The 21,879-nt window shown below is 48.7% G+C and overlaps 1 protein-coding gene across 2 annotated transcripts in view; it reads right to left on the reverse strand.

The window, feature by feature from the left end:
* VIRMA (vir like m6A methyltransferase associated) overlaps positions 1-21,371 on the reverse strand; it is a 95,907-nt gene extending 74,536 nt beyond the window's left edge. For both annotated transcript variants that reach the window (XM_063924116.1, XM_063924115.1), the window contains exons 1-4: positions 21,242-21,371; positions 18,714-18,829; positions 15,044-15,130; positions 7,525-7,573 (exon numbers count right to left, since the gene is read on the reverse strand). In XM_063924116.1, coding sequence (XP_063780186.1) covers positions 7,525-7,573; positions 15,044-15,130; positions 18,714-18,829; positions 21,242-21,304 — 315 coding nt within the window. In that variant the 5' untranslated portion in view covers positions 21,305-21,371. The remainder of the gene's footprint in view (positions 1-7,524; positions 7,574-15,043; positions 15,131-18,713; positions 18,830-21,241) is intronic.
* Between the last annotated feature and the right edge of the window lie 508 nt (positions 21,372-21,879).

Raw genomic sequence — 21,879 nt, forward strand, 5'->3', positions numbered from 1 at the left:
ACTCTTATAGGGACGAAAGGACTGAAGCTGAAAAGACGGTGTCTTTTTCTGCAGAGATGTGACTTAGGGTAAAAAACGGTGGATTTTCCAGCAGTTGCCGTGGCCACCAGGTCCGATGGACCGACCCCAAATAACTCCTCTTCCTTTATACGGCAATACACCTTTGTGCCGTTTGGAATCTGCATCACCTGACCACTGTCGTGTCCATAAACATCTTCTGGCAGATATGGACATCGCACTTACTCTTGATGCCAGAGTGCAAATATCCCTCTGTGCATCTCGCATATATAGAAATGCATCCTTTAAATGCTCTATAGTCAATAAAATACTGTCCCTGTCAAGGGTATCAATATTTTTAGTCAGGGAATCCGACCAAGCCACCCCAGCTCAGCACATCCAGGCTGAGGCGATCGCTGGTCGCAGTATAACACCAGTATGTGTGTATATACTTTTTATGATATTTTCCAGCCTCCTGTCAGCTGGCTCCTTGAGGACGGCCCTATCTATAGACGGTACCGCCACTTGTTCTGATAAGCGTGTGAGCGCCTTATCCACCCTAAGGGGTGTTTCCCAACGCGCCCTAACTTCTGGCGGGAAAGGGTATACCGCCCATATTTTCTATCGGGGGGAACCCACGCATCATCACACACTTCATTTAATTTATCTGATTCAGGAAAAACTACGGTAGTTTTTTCACATCCCACATAGTACCCTCTTTTGTGGTACTTGTAGTATCAGAAATATGTAACACCTCCTTCATTGCCCTTAACGTGTGGCCCTAATAAGGAATACGTTTGTTTATTCACCGTCGACACTGGATTCAGTGTCCCTGTCTGTGTCGACCGACTAAAGTAAACGGGCGTTTTAAAACCCCTGACGGTGTTTTTGAGACGTCTGGACCGGTACTAATTGTTTGTCGGCCGTCTCATGTCGTCAACCGACCTTGCTGCGTGTTGACATTATCACGTAATTCCCTAAATAAGCCATCCATTCCGGTGTCGACTCCCTAGAGAGTGACATCACCATTACAGGCAATTGCTCCGCCTCCTCACCAACATCGTCCTCATACATGTCGACACACACGTACCGACACACAGCACACACACAGGGAATGCTCTGATAGAGGACAGGACCTACTAGCCCTTTGGAGAGACAGAGGGAGAGTTTGCCAGCACACACCAAAAACGCTATAATTATATAGGGACAACCTTATATAAGTGTTTTCCCTTATAGCATCTTTTTTATATATTTCTAACGCCAAATTAGTGCCCCCCCTCTCTGTTTTAACCCTGTTTCTGTAGTGCAGTGCAGGGGAGAGCCTGGGAGCCTTCCCTCCAGCCTTTCTGTGAGGGAAAATGGCGCTGTGTGCTGAGGAGATAGGCCCCGCCCCTTTTTCGGCGGCCTCGTCTCCCGCTCTTAACGGATTCTGGCAGGGGTTAAATATCTCCATATAGCCCCCGGAGGCTATATGTGAGGTATTTTTAGCCAAAAATAGGTTTTCATTGCCTCCCACGGCGCCCCCCTTCCAGCGCCCTGCACCCTCAGTGACTGCCGTGTGAAGTGTGCTGAGAGGAAATGGCGCACAGCTGCAGTGCTGTGCGCTACCTTAAGAAGACTGAGGAGTCTTCATGCCGCCGATTCTGGACCTTCTTCTTGTTTCAGCATCTGCAAGGGGGCCGGCGGCGAGGCTCCGGTGACCATCCAGGCTGTACCTGTGATCGTCCCTCTGGAGCTAATGTCCAGTAGCCAAAGAAGCCAATCCATCCTGCACGCAGGTGAGTTCACTTCTTCTCCCCTAAGTCCCTCGTTGCAGTGATCCTGTTGCCAGCAGGACTCACTGTAAAATAAAAAACCTAAGCTAAACTTTTCTAAGCAGCTCTTTAGGAGAGCCACCTAGATTGCACCCTTCTCGGCCGGGCACAAAAATCTAACTGAGGCTTGGAGGAGGGTCATAGGGGGAGGAGCCAGTGCACACCACCTGATCCTAAAGCTTTACTTTTTGTGCCCTGTCTCCTGCGGAGCCGCTATTCCCCATGGTCCTTTCAGGAACCCCAGCATCCACTAGGACGATAGAGAAAGAGATTTTACGGTAACAAAAAATCCCCTTTTCTCTTTCATCCATCTGGGGGACGCTGCGCACTTACTAATGGGATTTCCCAAAGCAAGCTAATGAGAGGAGGGAGATACAGACGGCATAGCTGTCTGTAAAATTTGACGCCCAACAGAGGCAGTCTCCAAACCAAATGTATGAAACCGGTAAAACTTAGTGAAGGTATGCACGAACGACCAGGTCGCCGCCCTACACAGCTGCTCGACGGAAACACCACGGCGAACAGCCCAGGAAGGTCCAACTGCCCTAGTCGAATGAGTACTCAATGGAGTCAGGAACAGGCAACGCCTAAGAAATATAAGCCTGCCGAATAGCAGAAGCAACCCAGCATGCCACCGTGTTCTAAGAGGCCGGCCAGCCACGCTTGGTGGCGTCGATCAAAACCAACAAGGTATCCGTGCGACGAATATCCTTAGTATGGGACAAATAAATTTGTAAGGCTCTAACAACAGCTAAACTCTAAATGACAATCCTGTCCAGAAGCGTCCGGAACAAACGCTGGAAGGACTATGTCCTGATTCATATGGAAAGCCGACAACCTTTGGCAATAAGGACGGCTTCGTACGTAAGACCACTCGATTTTCATGAAAGACCAACAAAGGCGGTTTGCAAGAAAGCGCAGCTAACTCGGAAACACTGCTGGCCGAAGCAATGGCCAAGAGAAAAACCACCTTTAGAGTAAGATAGCGAAGCTCAACAGAGTCCAGCGGTTCAAATGGAGGCTTCTGGAGCGCCTGAAGAACCAGATTTAAATCCCACAGTGGAACCGGAGGAACAAAGGGAGTCTGAATCCTGACTACACCCTGAAGGAATATTTGAACCTCCGAAATGAGCTTTTTTTTTTTTTTTTAAAAAGAATCAACAATGCCGAAATCTGTACCTTAAGGGAAGACAAACGAAGTCCTTTAGTCAGACCATCCTGAAGGAAGGATAACAGGCGAGGTAAACGAAAGAGGTGCGGGGACAACCCACGTCTTTCACACCAAGCAATGTAAATACGTCATACTCTGTGATAAACACGAAAAGTGACTGGTTTTCTAGCCTGAAGCATAGTCTTCACCACCAGTCGAGATAACCCTTTTGCTCTTAAAATGCTGGATGCAAGAACCAAGCCATCAAAGCCAGACAATTTAATTTGTGATGGTGACAAGGACAGGAGATCGGGTCACAAGGGCAGATGGAACGGTTCCTTGGTCACCATGCTGCGGAGAAGAGTGTACCACTGAGTACGAGGCCAGTTTGGTGCTACAAGAATGACCGGAAAACCCTCTCTCCGGATGCGTTGAAGTAGACGCGGTATCAAGGTAATTGGTGGAAACACATAGAACAGTCGAAATTGCCACTGAGCGGTTAATGCATTGAGTAGTGTTGCTTGAGGGTCCTGAGTTTGCGAACCATACAGAGGTAGCTTTCGGTTTAGACAGGATGCCAAGAGATCGATGTCGGGTGTTCCCCACAGAGACACCAGGGCCAGAAAGACCTCCTGATGAAGTTCCCATTCTCCCGGATGAATGGTGTGAAGGCTTAAGAAATCCACTTCCCAGTTGTCCACTCCTGGAATGTGAACTGCGGAGATCGTCGGAACCCACCTTTCTGCCCACTGTAGGATATGGGCGACCTCCTGCATGGCTCTCCAACTGCGAGTTCCGCCCTGTTTGTTTATGTAAGCCACCGCCGTGGCGTTGTCTGATTGAATGCGCACTGGATGACCGTGGACTCCATGTTGATCGGTAACATCGATTTTTGACCGTTCCAGAGACCTTGGAAGTACTGAGGTTGAAACACCGCCCCCAACCGACTAGGCTGGCATCTGTGGTGATCATCATCCAAGACCAAACAGCGAACGGTGCACCCTTGGTTAGATTGGGACTGTGAAGCCACCAATGGAGAGACTGTCGAGTTCGAACCGACAGCCGGCACAAGTGCAAGTCCAGATGTGGACTCGTTTGATTCCAAGAGCCCAGAATCTGAGCCTGAAGGGCCCGAGCATGGAATTTGGCATATGGTACTGCTTCGAACGTCGCCACCATCTTGCCCAACATCTGCATACATCGGGGGACCGAGACCCTTGGCAATTGTAACAGGGAGCGGACTCTGGATTGCAGATCCTGAAGACTGCCCTGAGGAAGAAAACCCTTCTGACGTCTTGTGTCAAACAGGAGACCTAGGAAAATCATCTCCTGAGAGGGAATCAAGGAAGATTTCCGGAAATTCACAATCCATCCGAAGGATTGGAGAGTGCCCGTGGTGCGTTGTAGATGTTGAAGGAGGCCCGGTGACTGAGCCTTTATCAACAAATCGTCCAGGTAAGGAGTAATGTGGACCCCCTGACATCTGAGGATCGCCACCACGTGACCCAATATTTTTTGTAAATACCCGAGGGGCTGTGGAAAGACCGAAATGAAGAGCCCGAAACTGGAAATGCCAAGGGCCTAGCGCGAACCTCAACAGTTGTTGATGACCCGACCAAATTGGAATATGAAGGTATGCGTCTTTTATGTCGATAGATGCCAAATACTCCTCCGGTTCCATGGCTGAGATGATCGAGCATATCTATTCATCTTGAATTTGTGGGTGGAAAGACACAGATTTAGGCATTTTAGGTTTAAATTGGGTCAAAATTAACCGTCCGGTTTTGTTTAACAGAAAAAGACTTGAGTAAAATCCCCACCCTCTTAAAATTTGGGAACTGAAGAAATTACTCGTTGCTGTAAAAGTGTGTAAGTTGCCCGAATGGGTGCTTGTCGCCTGGAGGCATCGCTTGTGAGAGGAGTGACGAAAAAACGGTGTGGAACAGGTTCCTTGAGGTCCAAAATGTAACCTCGGGTTATGACCCCTGTCACCCACCGATCTGGATGTGACAGGAGCCACCTGTCTTTGAACTGTAATAATCTTCTCACCACCAAGGATCCCTCCTGATTGCTCCCCGCGTCATACGGCAGGTTTGTCGGTAGACTTGGCTGCCGGTCTACGAGGTGCCTGTGCGCCTCTACCACGGTATGCACCTCTGCATGGAAATCGTGAAAAGGCTCGAAAGGACTGGACAGCACTCCTGCTTGGAGTACGAAAAGACCGAAATTTTTGTTTCCTTTGATTTATTTATTTATTTTTGAGAGGCAACTGGAAGAAATGGGCTCTTGCCACCCGTAGTGTCGGAAATAATCTTTTTAAGTTCTGGACCAAAAAGAAATTCACCTTTAAACGGAACGGCTGTCAAAGTCTGTTTTGAAACAGAATCAGCGTTCCAAACATGAAGCCATAGTGAATGCCTCGCCGTAATCGCTAGAACAGATACACGTGATTGTAGCTAGGCCGAGTCCAACAAGGCCTCCCCAACATAAACGAGAGCCTCAGAAATTTATTCAGCCAGTTGAATAGCCTCTAATGGGTCATCCGACTGCATACCAGAAGTCACTTGAGCTAGCCAGTCATCAATTCCCTTAAGGACCCAGGCACTAGCTAAAATCGGACGCAGAGAAATACCCGATAAGGTAAAAATGTACTTAATAATCGCTTCAATCATCCGATCCGTCGAATCCTTCAACGTCACAGATTGTACCGAAGGGATTACCGTAGCCTTCTTTTTAGGAGCCTGAAAGCAGGAGTCCGGCTTAAGCCAAGGCTCTTTTAAAATTTCTGCAAAATGTGTATATGAAGGAAAGACCGTTACATGTCTTTTCTGGCGTTTGAAGAAGCCCGACGAAGTCTCCGCCTCCACTGTATCCTGAAGATTAAGAGTCTGACGGATGGCCTCTATCAATAACCTGACACCTGAACAGGAAGACAATTCCTCTTCTTCCCAAGCGGAAGCATCCTCCCACTCAGAGTCCAATTCGCCCTCTTCCAGGGGGGTGGCTACCGAATCTAATTCCTCTCCTGGGAATGTGATAGCGGGAAGCTGATGCTGTCGTTTACTAGCCACTAAACCTGAAGAAGTGACAAACTTGTTAATAGACTGTGCTAAGTCTGAAAGACCTTTGTCCATATTTCTTGTCCATGGAGGTTCCACATTAGATTGACCGGAATCAGTACTTGACTTGGCGTAAATCAGCAATAGCCTCGGCCATGTCCTGGCCCAAAGAGGGACAGGCTGATCTGTAGACACACTAGGCTGCTGTATGTCAGGTGTAATGGAGCACGCCGTGCAGAGAGAACCCGGATACGTGCTACCCTTTGAAAGCCTGGAGCCACAATGATAACAAGCAACATACACAGCTGAGCCTGCTTTCCCTTTAGCAGAACTGTCTGGCTTACTGGCCATTGGTAATCTATCAGAAAATAATGAATATCAAAGAAATATTACAGCAGTCCTATAGAGAGGTAAACTTATACAAGAATTCCCTCTAATATGTCTTGTATTGTTGTATACCCCCCTGTAGAAAATAGTGTGAGCACTAAAGAATCCCTTAGAATAAACGAACTTCAGAGCATATGCAAGGGCTGTGTTATACTTGCTGTTTTTGCTGCTCCCCGCCTGTACTAACAGGGTGAGACGCTGGGCTCCCTTGTGTACTGTGTTATGTGCAGCGCAGCAGCCCCCGCTGATCTGACGGTTGGCCTCTTGCAGAAATAGAAGATGGCGCCTATAACTGAGTCCCGCCCCCACATAGTGAGGATGGCGGCGGGAAGACGCTGGGCGGGAGAACAGGGCGCGAACACATCATCCTCTTGCGTCCCGCCGCGGTTACCGCCTGCCCCCCCCCCCCCCCCTCCCCGCAACAGACCTCCATAAAAGCCCCAGTGAAATGACTACCGCGGCTGTCTGACAAGACGCGGCTTCCGTGAAACGAGCGGCGGAAGCGGGACTGAACCGCTCCGTCCGCTCTAAGCAGGGGGAGGGTCCGCATACACCAGCACTGCACAATAATAAATACAATTATAAATACAATACATGCAATAACAGCCCAACGCTGCCCAGGCAGGTTGTAGCTGTCTTACCAGTACAGTGCCTCCTAGGAAATCCATCCTGCATCAAGTAAGCCCCAGTGACTAAAAGTATAGTGGCTTCTTAGAGGCTCTGGAGAGTGGGAAACACGTAACTAACCCCACTCCTAGTATACTTGTCTCCCGTAAACAGGGACTAAGCACACATAAGTAAAATCAAAATAAACAGAAACCTAACTAAAATCTACACTGAAGAAATCTGCGCCTGTACTCCTCAGGCACAAAACTAAAACTGAGGTGATCTGCTAGTCAGGCTGGAGATGGGAGGGGTTAGAGGGGGGAGGAGTTAGTTTCTATAGGTTCTGTGCCAAACTCCCCATCCCACACACTCTAACCCATTAGTAAGTGCGCAGCGTCCCCCAGATGGATGAAAGAAAAAAATGCTGACACTCTAGGGCGCCGTGATTCAAGAGTAATTAGATCTTGCAGTATTACATAGTTCTAAAACTAGCGCAGTATCCATTAGTTACCTTGGTATTCGGCCGAAAGATGATAGAACTGTTTTCATCATATTCGAGACTGTTGATAAACATGGGGAAAAATATCACAATGAAAAGTTCAGCATTACAATTCAGTTCTACGTTAGATGTTTTCGATTAAACAAAGCGCATTACCCCCGTCAGATCGGAAACATATACAGCAGTAGTGGTTAGATTCACTGCCTCTCAGCAATGAGGTCATAAGTTCAATTCCCAGTCATGGTGCATCTATGTGGAGTTTATATGTTCTCCCCGTGTCTGCATGCCCCCTCCCTGTAACACTTCTCACCTGTTCGTTATCACGCAGTCATTGCGGCACATGTGCTGCGCTGGGGAGGGGGGCTGCTGCAGTCCTCTCTCTCTCCTAGGATGATGTGCTGCAGTGGCTGCGATACTGTACAGCAGCCAGCGATAGCCCCTTTCCCAGATCTGCCCCTGCCCACACTCCAAAAACATTCTGGTATGTTAATTGGAATTTGACAATATCAACACTAAAGTACGCTTGCCTGTGTGTTGGGTATTTAAATTGTACACTCCAGGGGGGAGCAAGCACTTAAACGAACTCCATATAGTCTCCTTACAGCGCTATATATATATATTTAAACCTACCAGCTGATTCGATATTTCTGATACCATTACACACTAATGCACCTTGCAGATCTGCCTGTGGTGTACTGCATTAATGGATCTTAACGTACTGATCAATTTTTCCCCTTGAGGGCCGCATTGTCACTACTCATGGTACAGACGCCAAACAACAAAGCGATAAGCAGAAGCCTGATGATTTCTTCTGTCGGAAGTAAGTGCAGTGAGTAATAAGAGCGTGTTCCTCGTGGTGATCCACAGGTCAGTATGTTGTGTTTGGCCATACGTAGACTGCAGAGCAATGCATCACAGGTGTCTCTACAGCAGACCAGAATATTTCTGATACGCTCTGTATCCTTGTTGAAGTTACAGCTTTCTGATATCACCGTGATATCCTGCAGTTTATAATCCCAGGATTAGTGACTGCATACACGAAATACCCCTGCCCCACCTCATATTTCCAAAAGTTAGTAGTAACTGCAATTGCAGGTTTACTGGTCCTATGAGCCAGCTAATGTCTGCATTTGTATACTTATAGCGCACATAATAATCGTTTACTCAGATACATGTATGTCAGCAGTGATAGGAAATACTAGCGCATGTTTATTTGGTCACATTTTAAGTGTTTTTCAAGGGAAGCAGGTAACTAACCGACGGACGGGATACCGGCAGTCGCTATAACGATGCCGGCATCCCGAAGGAGGACACTATCCCGGTGTCTACATACCGATGCCGAACGGGATGCCGACGTCACAATACCACCAGCCAGCATCCCAAGCGTCCGGACAGCAGGACGCGCTGGCCTCCTGCTGCAGTGGGGGTGCGGGGAGGTTAGGTTTAGGATGAAGAAGGGGGGTTAGGGTTAAGGGGAAGCGCAGGGAAGGTTAGGGATAGGGACTGGGTTAGGCACATAGAAGGGAAGGTTAGGATGAAGAAAATAAGAATTTACTTACCGATAATTCTATTTCTCGTAGTCCGTAGTGGATGCTGGGAACTCCGTAAGGACCATGGGGAATAGCGGCTTCGCAGGAGACTGGGCACAAAAGTAAAGCTTTAGGACTACCTGGTGTGCACTGGCTCCTCCCCCTATGACCCTCCTCCAAGCCTCAGTTAGGATACTGTGCCCGGACGAGCGTACACAATAAGGAAGGATTTTGAATCCCGGGTAAGACTCATACCAGCCACACCGTACAACTTGTGATCTGAACCCAGTTAACAGCATGATAACAGAGGAGCCTCTGGAAAGATGGCTCACAACAACAATAACCCGATTTAGTTAACAATAACTATGTACAAGTATTGCAGACAATCCGCACTTGGGATGGGCGCCCAGCATCCACTACGGACTACGAGAAATAGAATTATCGGTAAGTAAATTCTTATTTTCTCTGACGTCCTAGTGGATGCTGGGAACTCCGTAAGGACCATGGGGATTATACCAAAGCTCCCAAACGGGCGGGAGAGTGCGGATGACTCTGCAGCACCGAATGAGAGAACTCCAGGACCTCCTCAGCCAGGGTATCAATTTTGTAGAATTTAGCAAACGTGTTTGCTCCTGACCAAGTAGCTGCTCGGCAAAGTTGTAAAGCCGAGACCCCTCGGGCAGCCGCCCAAGATGAGCCCACCTTCCTTGTGGAATGGGCTTTTACAGATTTTGGCTGTGGCAGGCCTGCCACAGAATGTGCAAGCTGAATTGTACTACAAATCCAACGAGCAATAGTCTGCTTAGAAGCAGGAGCACCCAGCTTGTTGGGTGCATACAGGATAAACAGGGAGTCAGATTTTCTGACTCCAGCCGTCCTGGAAACATATATTTTCAGGGCCCTGACAACGTCCAGCAACTTGGAGTCCTCCAAGTCCCTAGTAGCCGCAGGTACCACAATAGGCTGGTTCAGGTGAAACGCTGAAACCACCTTAGGGAGAAATTGTGGACGAGTCCTCAATTCTGCCCTGTCCGTATGAAAAATCAGGTAAGGGCTTTTATAAGATAAAGCCGCCAATTCTGACACGCGCCTGGCCGAAGCCAGGGCCAACAGCATGACCGCTTTCCATGTGAGATATTTCAAATCCACAGATTTAAGCGGTTCAAACCAATGTGATTTTAGGAACCCCAAAACTACATTGAGATCCCAAGGTGCCACTGGAGGCACAAAAGGAGGCTGTATATGCAGCACCCCCTTGACAAACGTCTGAACTTCAGGAACTGAAGCCAGTTCTTTCTGGAAGAAAATCGACAGGGCCGAAATCTGAACCTTAATGGATCCTAATTTTAGGCCCATAGACACTCCTGTTTGCAGGAAATGCAGGAATCGACCCAGTTGAAATTCCTCAGTTGGGGCCTTCCTGGCCTCGCACCACGCAACATATTTCCGCCAAATGCGGTGATAATGCTTTGCGGTCACATCCTTCCTGGCTTTGATCAGGGTAGGAATGACTTCTTCCGGAATGCCTTTTTCCTTCAGGATCCGGCGTTCAACCGCCATGCCGTCAAACGCAGCCGCGGTAAGTCTTGGAACAGACAGGGTCCTTGCTGGAGCAGGTCCCTTCTTAGAGGTAGAGGCCACGGGTCCTCTGTGAGCATCTCTTGAAGTTCCGGGTACCAAGTCCTTCTTGGCCAATCCGGAGCCACGCGTATAGTTCTTACTCCTCTCCGTCTTATAATTCTCAGTACCTTGGGTATGAGAGGCAGAGGAGGGAAACACATACACCGACTGGTACACCCATGGTGTTACCAGAGCGTCCACAGCTATTGCCTGAGGGTCCCTTGACCTGGCGCAATACCTGTCCAATTTTTTGTTGAGGCGGGACGCCATCATGTCCACCTTTGGTTTTTTCCAATGGTTTACAATCACGTGGAAGACTTCTGGGTGAAGTCCCCACTCTCCCGGGTGGAGGTCGTGTCTGCTGAGGAAGTCTGCTTCCCAGTTGTCCACTCCCGGAATGAACACTGCTGACAGTGCTATCACATGATTTTCTGCCCAGCGAAGAATCCTTGCAGCTTCTGCCATTGCCCTCCTGCTTCTTGTGCCGCCCTGTCTGTTCACGTGGGCGACTGCCGTGATGTTGTCCGACTGGATCAGCACCGGCTGACCTTGAAGCAGAGGTCTTGCTTGGCTTAGGGCATTGTAAATGGCCCTCAGCTCCAGGATATTTATGTGAAGTGATGTCTCCAGGCTTGACCACAAGCCCTGGAAATTTCTTCCCTGTGTGACTGCTCCCCAGCCTCGCAGGCTGGCATCTGTGGTCACCAGGACCCAGTCCTGAATGCCGAATCTGCGTCCCTCTAGAAGATGAGCACTCTGCAACCACCACAGGAGAGACACCCTTGTCTTTGGTGACAGGGTTATACGCTGATGCATCTGAAGATGCGATCCGGACCATTTGTCCAGCAGGTCCCACTGGAAAGTTCTTGCGTGGAATCTGCCGAAAGGGATTGCTTCGTAGGAAGCCACCATTTTTCCCAGGACCCTTGTGTATTGATGCACTGACACTTGGCCTGGTTTTAGGAGGTTTCTGACTAGTTCGGATAACTCCCTGGCTTTCTCCTCCGGGAGAAACACCTTTTTCTGGACTGTGTCCAGGATCATCCCTAGGAATAGAAGACGTGTCGTCGAGATCAGCTGCGATTTTGGAATATTGAGAATCCAACCGTGCTGCCGCAACACTACTTGAGATAGTGCTACCCCGACTACCAATTGTTCCCTGGATCTTGCCCTTATCAGGAGATCGTCCAAGTACGGGATAACTAAAACTCCCTTCCTTCGAAGGAGTATCATCATTTCGGCCATTACCTTGGTAAAGACCCGGGGTGCCGTGGACAAACCAAACGGCAGCGTCTGAAACTGATAGTGACAGTTCTGTACCACAAACCTGAGGTATCCTTGGTGAGAAGGGTAAATTGGGACATGGAGGTAAGCCTCCTTGATGTCCAAAGACACCATATAATCCCCTTCTTCCAAGTTCGCAATCACCGCTCTGAGTGACTCCATCTTGAATTTGAACCTGTGTATGTAAGTGTTCAAGGATTTCAGATTTAAAATAGGTCTCACCGAGCCGTCCGGCTTCGGTACCACAAACAGCGTGGAATAATACCCCTGTCCCTGTTGCAGGAGGGGTATCTTGATTATCACCTGCTGGGAATACAGCTTGTGAATGGCTTCCAATACCGCCTCCCTGTCGGAGGGAGACGTCGGTAAAGCAGACTTTAGGGGAGTGCCTGAGTCCGCTTGTAAAGCCCCAGCGTCATGCTGAGGACTTGGCAGAAAACGGGAGAGGGCTTCTGTTCCTGGGAACTGGCTGTTTGCTGCAGCCTTTTTCCTCTCCCTCTGCCACGGGGCAGAAATGAGGAGCCTTTTGCCCGCTTGCCCTTATGGGGCCGAAAGGACTGCGCCTGATAATACGGCGTCTTCTTATGTTGAGAGGCTACCTGGGGTAAAAATGTGGATTTCCCAGCAGTTGCCGTGGCCACCAGGTCTGATAGACCTACCCCAAATAACGCCTCCCCTTTGTAAGGCAATACTTCCATATGCCTTTTGGAATCAGCATCACCTGACCACTGCCTCGTCCATAACCCTCTTCTGGCAGAAATGGACAGCGCACTTACTCTTGATGCCAGTCGGCAAATATCCCTCTGTGCATCACGCATATATAGAAATGCATCTTTCAAATGCTCTATAGTCAGTAATATACTGTCCCTATCTAGGGTATCAATACTGTCAGTCAGGGAATCCGACCAAGCCACCCCAGCACTGCACATCCAGGCTGAGGCGATTGCTGGTCGCAGTATAACACCCGTGTGAGTGTATATACATTTTAGGATATTCTCCTGCTTTCTGTCAGCAGGTTCCTTAAGGGCGGCCGTATCAGGAGACGGTAGTGCCACCTGTTTTGACAAACGTGTGAGCGCTTTATCCACCTTAGGGGGTGTTTCCCAACGTGCCCTATCCTCTGGCGGGAAGGGGTATGATGCTAATAACCTTTTAGGAATTATCAGTTTTTTATCGGGGGAAACCCACGCTTCATCACACACTTCATTTAATTCCTCAGATGCAGGAAAAACTACAGGCAGTTTTTTTCTCACCAAACATAATACCCTTTTTAGTGTTACTTGTATTATCAGAAATATGTAAAACATTTTTCATAGCATCAATCATGTAACGTGTGGCCCTACTGGAAGTCACATTCGTCTCTTCATCGTCGACACTGGATTCAGTATCCGTGTCGGCGTCTGTATCTGCCATCTGAGGTAACGGGCGTTTTAGAGCTCCTGATGGCTTTTGAGACGCCTAGACAGGCACGAGCTGAGTAGCCGGCTGTCTCATGTCATCAACCGTCTTTTGTAAAGAGCTGACACTGTCACGTAATTCCTTCCATAAGCTCAGCCACTCAGGTGTCGACTCCCTAGGGGGTGACATCTCCATTACAGGCAATTGCTCCGCCTCCACACCATTTTCCTCCTCATACATGTCGACACAATCGTACCGACACACAGCACACACACAGGGAATGCTCTGATAAAGGACAGGAGCCCACTAGCCCTTTGGGGAGACAGAGGGAGAGTATGCCAGCACACACCAGAGCGCTATATATATATATATATATATATATATATATATATATATATATATATATATATATATATATATATATATATATATACATACAGGGATAACCTTATAGAAGTGTTTTTCCCCTTATAGCTGCTGTTTTATTTATACTGCGCCTAATTAGTGCCCCCCTCTCTTGTTTTACCCTTTTCTGTAGTGCAGGACTGCAGGGGAGAGTCAGGGAGACGTCCTTCCAGCGAAGCTGTGAGGGAAAATGGCGCCTCTGTGCTGAGGAGATAGGCTCCGCCCCCTTCTCGGCTGACTTTTCTCCCGCTTTTTGCTGTTTTCTGGCAGGGGTTAAAATACATCCACATAGCCCTGGGGGTTATATGTGATGTATTTTCGCCAGCCAAGGTGTTTCTATTGCTGCTCAGGGCGCCCCCCCCCAGCGCCCTGCACCCTCAGTGACCGGAGTGTGAAGTGTGCCTGAGGAGCAATGGCGCACAGCTTCAGTGCTGTGCGCTACCTTGGTGAAGACTGATGTCTTCTGCCGCCGATTTTCCGGACCTCTTCTTGCTTCTGGCTCTGTAAGGGGGCCGGCGGCGCGGCTCTGGGACCGGACTCCGAGGCTGGGCCTGTGTTCGGTCCCTCTGGAGCTAATGGTGTCCAGTAGCCAAGAAGCCCTAGCTGGCTGCAAGCAGGCAGGTTCGCTTCTTCTCCCCTTAGTCCCTCGATGCAGTGAGCCTGTTGCCAGCAGGTCTCACTGAAAATAAAAAACCTAAAACTAAACTAAACTTTTACTAAGAAACTCAGGAGAGCCTCCTAGAATGCACCCTTCTCGGCCGGGCACAAAAATCTAACTGAGGCTTGGAGGAGGGTCATAGGGGGAGGAGCCAGTGCACACCAGGTAGTCCTAAAGCTTTACTTTTGTGCCCAGTCTCCTGCGGAGCCGCTATTCCCCATGGTCCTTACGGAGTTCCCAGCATCCACTAGGACGTCAGAGAAAAGGGGGTTAGAGTTAAGGGGAAGCGCAGGGAAGGTTAGGGATAGGGACTGGGTTAGGCATCAAGTGCGGAAGGTTAAGTTTAGGCAGCGGGGAATGGAGGCTTAGGGCAGGGAAAGGGTAAGGGTTTGGTGGCTTACTGGGGGACTGTTGGGATTATGATGGATGGATAGGATGCCAGTGCCGGTATGTTGACCACCGGCATCCAGTCCATCGGTCATTCATACTGATCCCTTTTTCAATGTAATGCCGGCAAAGCAAAAGAATAAGAAAATAAGTGTTGGTATTTTGTGTGTTGGTGAGAGGGGAAATCTGCATTTATCAATAGACATGTAACTGAAATGATGAGGATAATGTAGATGCAGCGGATACAAACCTCCCCAGTCTGTCAAATACGGTAGCGCTGGGCTTATTGACATTGTTGAAGAACAAATCCAGATGAAATGTATGCGGAGAGGTCTCGCTGCAAGAAATAATATACACATCAGCCTGGATGCCAGAAAGTAGAACAAATCATTAGTGTTGTGTATACTTGTACAACAGATGTGAATGATATATATGTCTTATACGTCTATAGGAGATGCTGCTGCAACAGGAGAGAGAGGTCTGACTGTCTACGCCAGGGGTGGCCAAACAGTCGATAACGATCGATTGGTCGATCGCAGACATGCGACCAGTCGATCGCGATCCGCCGCCCATCCACCCGAGGCGAGGAGAGCGCAGCGCGCGCTTCTCCTGCCTGCCGCCTTGCCCCTCAGTCTGGTCTCCGGCAGTGACAGCGCAGTGTATAGCTCAAATCAGGCGCCGGTTCGTTAGCCAATGAGAGCTCGCGGACCGGCGCCTGATTTGAGATATACACGCTGCCGTCACCGCCGGAGACCAGACTGAGAGGCAGGGCGGCAGGCAGGAGAGGCGCACGCTGCGCTCTCCGCACACAGCGGTGAGCAGCACTGTGGGGTCATGTGTGGCACTGTGGGGTCATGTGTGGCACTGTGGGGGCATATCTGTATCTGGCACTGTGGGGGCATATCTGGCACTGTGGGGGCATATCTGGCACAGTGGGGGCATGTGTGTATCTGGCACAGTGGGGGCATGTGTGTATCTGGCACAGTGGGGGCATGTGTGTATCTGGCACAGTGGGGGCATGTGTGTATCTGGCACAGTGGGGGCATGTGTGTATCTGGCACAGTGGGGGCATGTGTGTATCTGGCACAGTGGGGGCATGTGTGTATCTGGCACAGTGGGGGCATGTGTGTATCTGGCACAGTGGGGGCATATGTGTATCTGGCACAGTGGGGGCATATGTGTATCTGGCACAGTGGGGGCATATGTGTATCTGGCACAGTGGGGGCATATGTGTATCTGGCACAGTGGGGGCATATGTGTATCTGACACTGTGGGGGCATATGTGTATCTGGCACTGTGGGGGCATATGTGTTTGAGGTTTTACCTGTGGGGGCCAATGTATTATTTCGTGCGAGACAGTCATTACACTCTGTGCAGCAAGGCTACGTCCCTTTTTTTGTTATACCACGCCCACTTTTTGTTATGCTACGCCCCCTTCTTTGGGCGCGCGCCTGCAGCGCGCTATTATCCCACCTTGGTAGATCACAAAAGCTTTTCAGCTTTCAAAGTAGATCGCCGACTCCAAAAGTCTGGCCACCCCTGGTCTACGCTAATAGATACAGATGACAGTAGTCCTCACAATGGCCCGATAGTGTTACCAAAGACAGATAAGAGGATCTATTTAGTGCACGCAGAACACACAGATGTGAATGATATAATGAAATGTATAAATGATGTGGAAACTATGTAGTGGGATAATTAAACTCTATTGGAGTCACAATGCTCATATAGTAACGTTAGGCGTAGTCCTTTGTGTAGCACCCTTTCTGTGTATATAGTATAAGTTATTATACCTCCTACTTGGTAAAATGTCAATATTGATGAGCCGTCTAAAGGATTGTCTGAGTGGACTCCTTTAGGGAAAACCCTTAAATTGCACAGCAATCTGAGAAAGTGATACTTCCTAAAAATGGTTAAACCAGCCAAATCATATGTGCCTGTATGGGTGGCCCTTGTATCACAGCTTGGTGTATCCTAGGGGTCGGGATAGATATGCTGGCAGTCAGAATAACGACAGCAGCATCCCGATGTATAGAATGCCGACAGGGGGAAGGTAATTATACTTACCTTCCCCCAATGGCCCCCTAACCCTCCCCTAATCCCCCCTCTAAACAGCCTAAAGCTAACCCCCCCCACCCCCTCAGCCTGACCCTCTCCGGGGGGTGTCTAAACCTAACCTCCCTCCCAGCAGCCTAAACCCAACCCTCTCTCAGGGGGTTCCTAAACCTAACCCCCCTCCCCGCAGCCTAACCACGCCCTTCCCTCGCGGGGCTTATCTCACAGACGGGCCAGCACACACTCGTTCAGGATTTCGGCTCTAGTCAGGATGCCAATGTTGGGATTCTGTCGTCTATTTCGACTGCCAGGATCCCGGCCAGACCCCCGTCCCAGTGTGCGATTGCCGCATGGTTACAGCTCAATTAGCAGACTCAAAGTCAATGGGGTCGATTTACATCAGAACAAATTGAATAGCGCCAGGAAGGGGCTTCCGGAGCTATTCAATTCAGCACGATGTTATCCACTACTAGTGCATTTCTTCTTGCACGCCTCCAGCGGTGCGAGTAGAAATCCGACAAAACTAGGTCCGCAAATCTGTTTTGTGCCCTAGCGTGGTGCAAACAGCATCACAGCGAGGCACTTTAGTCGGAAGAACGCCCGTTCTCACGACTAAACACTCTGTGCAGCCCGCGAGTACGGTCATTCTCTGACTTAGCATCGCGCTGAATTGATTAGCTCTGGGAACTCCTTCCGAGTGCTACTCAGTTCGCTCTGAATTGAATCGACCCCAATAATTTTAAGAGTCACCTGAATGGTGCGGAAACACAGTGATACGTTGCACATGCAGCGTCCCACATGCGACTGTACTTACCATAAGTAGGTATGGTGATCATCGCCCCCTTCCACGGCAGGTGGCTGAGGCGACTTAGATCTGCAGCGATGCATCTTTGGTAACACACTATCAATTCGCTGTGAGCACTACTACCAGCTATCACTTGTATACATATATACACTCAGTGCACACTTTCTCATACTCAGGCTCTTTCTGTATATTGCCATAGTGGGGTGGGTTCATACACTTAGAATCCACTGACAACTTTTGGACATTTATATAAAAAAAAGCCTGCATTGCATATCTGTCACTGAATAGGTTTAACAAGTTTGGTAAAGAACACAGAATCTGATGCAAGATGCACAGTGGAAAATGCTTCTTCTGAACTCACTAAGTTGGCCATTAAAATATACACGTGTCAGCATCACCCTCAATTGTGTGACTACTGTTCCAGCATACGCAATGCAAAAACATACAATACACGCTCTGCAAACAGGCATAGGTTCATCTCTGCTACAGGCCCATTAGGTGTTTGTCCTATCCTTTATAGAAAACAGACTATGTATGATGGTGGCGCTTCTCCATCTCATATCCCTTTGTGCCAGTGTGAATTTGAGTGGGATTGGCTTAGAGTCAGCAGAAACAATGGGGGTCAATCCAATTATCTTTGAAGGGTCCGAAGTGCCGCTGCAACAGCGTTTAAACGCCGGCAACGGCACCCGATCTCGCAGCCACGAATCAGCCCCACTTCGCACAAAATTGCTGCAACCTCTATGGGGTGGCGAGCAGTTTTGTGCAAATTCGACCCGCCGAAAAGTGCGGCCCCTGTCGTGACAATTCGCAGGTGCGATGATATTGCAGCTAACTGGATTGACCTCACTGTGCGATGATTGCAGATGAATAGATTCATACACAGTAAGACAAACCCCACTAAGGCAGAACCACTTCAGACAGTCTTAGGTTTGGTGAGTGAGAAACGACATTTTCTTTCTAATAATGATCCAGTAGAATGTCACAATAAGTCTGGAGAATGTATTTTACAATTATGTACTGCATGAGGCTTTTATCTTGTATTAGGTTTAATACTTACCCATAAGCCCTGCTGTCTGGGAGGCTGCAGTGACCTCTCGCCCCTGGAGGGATCACTCTGACTTCATTGATATATACCACACATGGAAATCGGACCACGTCTACATTGCTGCCTTGCTGCAAATACAACGTAACATTCGCAGAATTAACAAATTAGGTCTCAAATCCAGAAAGTGTATTTAAAGATTAAGATTTATGGAAAACACAATATACAGCAGTGTGCAGAGGTCTCGCTGCATGAGAGCCCCCTCATCTGCTTTCTGCTTATGGAGAAATGCTGCATCAAGTAACTGTATATTACAATGTGTGGAATGATGTACATGTTCAGGACCTGCAGAGGCTGTTTCAGCTCTTCACTTAGATTTGGTGCAGCATGCAATTTGATCAACGGTGCTCAAACTTCTGCAAAAGTTACTGTGAGGCAGATACAGAGGTGGGCGCTATAGCCCAGCCGCGGTGTCTTTGTACGCAGCAGCAGCTGTGCTAAAATATGAATAATCCCCAGGAGGCATCGGAAGAAAAAAGAAAAGAAAAAAAAGACGCCAGCTTCTGTGGTCCACTGCTGAGTGAGATGACGCAGCTCTGGATCAATTGCGTGAACATCGAACATCTGAATTTCCCTCAGGATTCAGAGCAGGGGATTGCTGGCAGAGCGCCAAGCGCGACTAAGCCCCTTGCGGGCTCAATGTGCTCGTCGTGGACACCCATAGAGGGGGAATCACCTACCTCGCCGGCATACAGGCGGCGGTATGGTGCCCCCATCAGGATCCCGGTGTCTGTATTGTGAATGCCGGAAACCCGACAATCGGTATTCAAACCGCATGCAATCTGGTGAAATCATGCTGCCAGGGCCAGTGAAACTGCATCTAAGGATGAAGCCAGTTCTCTGGAATGCTCCCAGTCGCCACCCCCCAAGCGTTAGCAGCATGTCAATCATGCTGTGGCTTTTGGGACACTGCGACCAACATCACAGTACCAGATCTGCATGCGGCCAGTGCAACTTCTGAGCATGTGCAGATCTAAAGCCATCAGACGAGTCCTGTGTGCATTACAGGATCAATTTGTGTATTGTAGAATGACAATGAGCAATTTCCATAAAGAAGCAGCCTACTCAAGTCCTGTTGCAAATACCTCAAATCTCAATGCATACAATAACCTCTACAGCAGGGCTGGCCAAACCAGTCCTAGAGATCTACCAGCAGTTCACAATTTCCAGACTACCTAGCTGGTGCACAGGTGTAGTCATTACTAATTAAGATGTGCTGCATTCATTCCTAACTGACAATTCTACAGATCTCCAGGCCGCCTGGAAAACATGAACTGTTGGTAGATCTCGAGGACCGGTTTGGCCAGCCCTGCTCTACAGCATATAAAATTATCTCAACAAGTCATGAACATAAACCACTAAAATATATAGTATATATCAATTTCTCTCCATTACTACACTCGCACTGCACTGACATGTAGAGCACCATGCAGTATGGGGAAGGGGCTTTTATTCTGTGTTATTCTGTATAACTCTCATATCAATAGCAACCAATATCTCCTATCACATACAGAAAGGGATGTGGTACAGAATATACAGTATGAGGTAGGTACTGCCTGCAAACTTTCTGGATGTACAAGCAACGGCGGATTGGAAACGGAGCATTAAAGGTAAGTGTGTGTGTGTGTCATATATATATATATATATATATATATATATATAGTGTAATAACTGCAAGTGGACATTGTACATCTTACAAACACTATAATAAAATAGTAACGGTTCATATACAAAGAGACAGCTTTGTCCCTGTGCTGTCTTGTATCTTTATAGCACGGCTGCAGGCATCTCCACAACAGAATGCTTTAATGATACATAGACAGAGGCTCACCACCTAGCTGTTGGAGCAGAGGTCTCAGCATGCCATGAGAGGGGGTGATGGGGTGTACAGTAACTGGAGGGCCCTGCTTCCTATACCATAGGTAGATCATATATGTGAGAGAATGGCCATCTCCTGGTTATACCACTGACCTTACAGAGCCTCCTATATACTAGGGCCAGGGAGTGACATAGCCTGATGGTTGGTTCTATATCGGAGGGGCTGAAGGGACCTTGTGACGCATTGAGGGGAGGAGCTACGTCACCAGGGGGAGGAGCTACGGGCGAACAGGGTACCCGAAAAGTACCCTCGCGGGCTCGCTTCGCTCGCCACGCTTCGGGCACGGTGGCTCGCTCCGCTCCGCTTCGCTCACCACCTAATTACTAAAGGTAATAGTTGGTGGCGTGGATAGTAGAGGAACTATCCCGCTGGCCTAGCTCCTCCCCCTTGCGTCGTAACTCCTCCCCCTTACGGAAAAGGTCCCTTAGCCCACTTGATTCTAGCATCTACCATAGCCTGATTGCTTCTCTACCCCCTGGTGCAGAATACCTATAGGCCTCACGCCGGCTCCTGCCTATCTGCTTTGCCTACAATACGTCCCTCCTGCAGCCCCGGCCCCATAGCACACCATTACACGCACAGCTAGCCCGATCAGCTCTCTCACCTCCGTGTTTTGGTGCTTGAAAGTATCTAAAAACAGCAGCTCCATTGCGGATTCACCCGCCATGTTTGGAGCGGGTGAGATTTCCGTTCAGGCCAGCGACAAACACATCCGGGGCAGCTCTGCTCGATAGTCCAATCACGGTGTAGTGTCTGTAGAAGTCCCGCCCCTCAAGGAATTGTCGCCGACGCTGCGCGCAGCCGCCATGACTACGGTTGGATAATGTCAAATCGGTCATTTTAAAGACGACATGGGAACAATTAGTGCAAAATATTTCTTCGTTTAGTGCTTAATTTACCTATACAGTAGGATATATAGATAGACAGACTTACCATGCTATCTTTTTAAACCGGGACACTCCTGCATTATACAGCTTCTGTGGTTGGCTGACTTCAAGCCTGCATTTCCATTGGTTTTAATCAGCCACAGAACATGTGTAATTCATGAGTGTCCCGGTTAAAAGGCATAGGGGTATATTCAATTGAAGTCGAAAGAAGCTGCCGTCTGTCGACAAACATGGCAGTTTTCAACTTTTTTAGGTCTGAAGGGGTTCCGACCTATTCAATCTAACCCCAAATTATACGACAAGTCAAGGAATTCGACTTGTCGAAAAGCACGTGGATTGGTGGAATAACTGCCGA

This window comes from Pseudophryne corroboree, chromosome 5, assembly GCF_028390025.1.
Source record: "Pseudophryne corroboree isolate aPseCor3 chromosome 5, aPseCor3.hap2, whole genome shotgun sequence".
NCBI classification, from domain to species: domain Eukaryota; kingdom Metazoa; phylum Chordata; class Amphibia; order Anura; family Myobatrachidae; genus Pseudophryne; species Pseudophryne corroboree.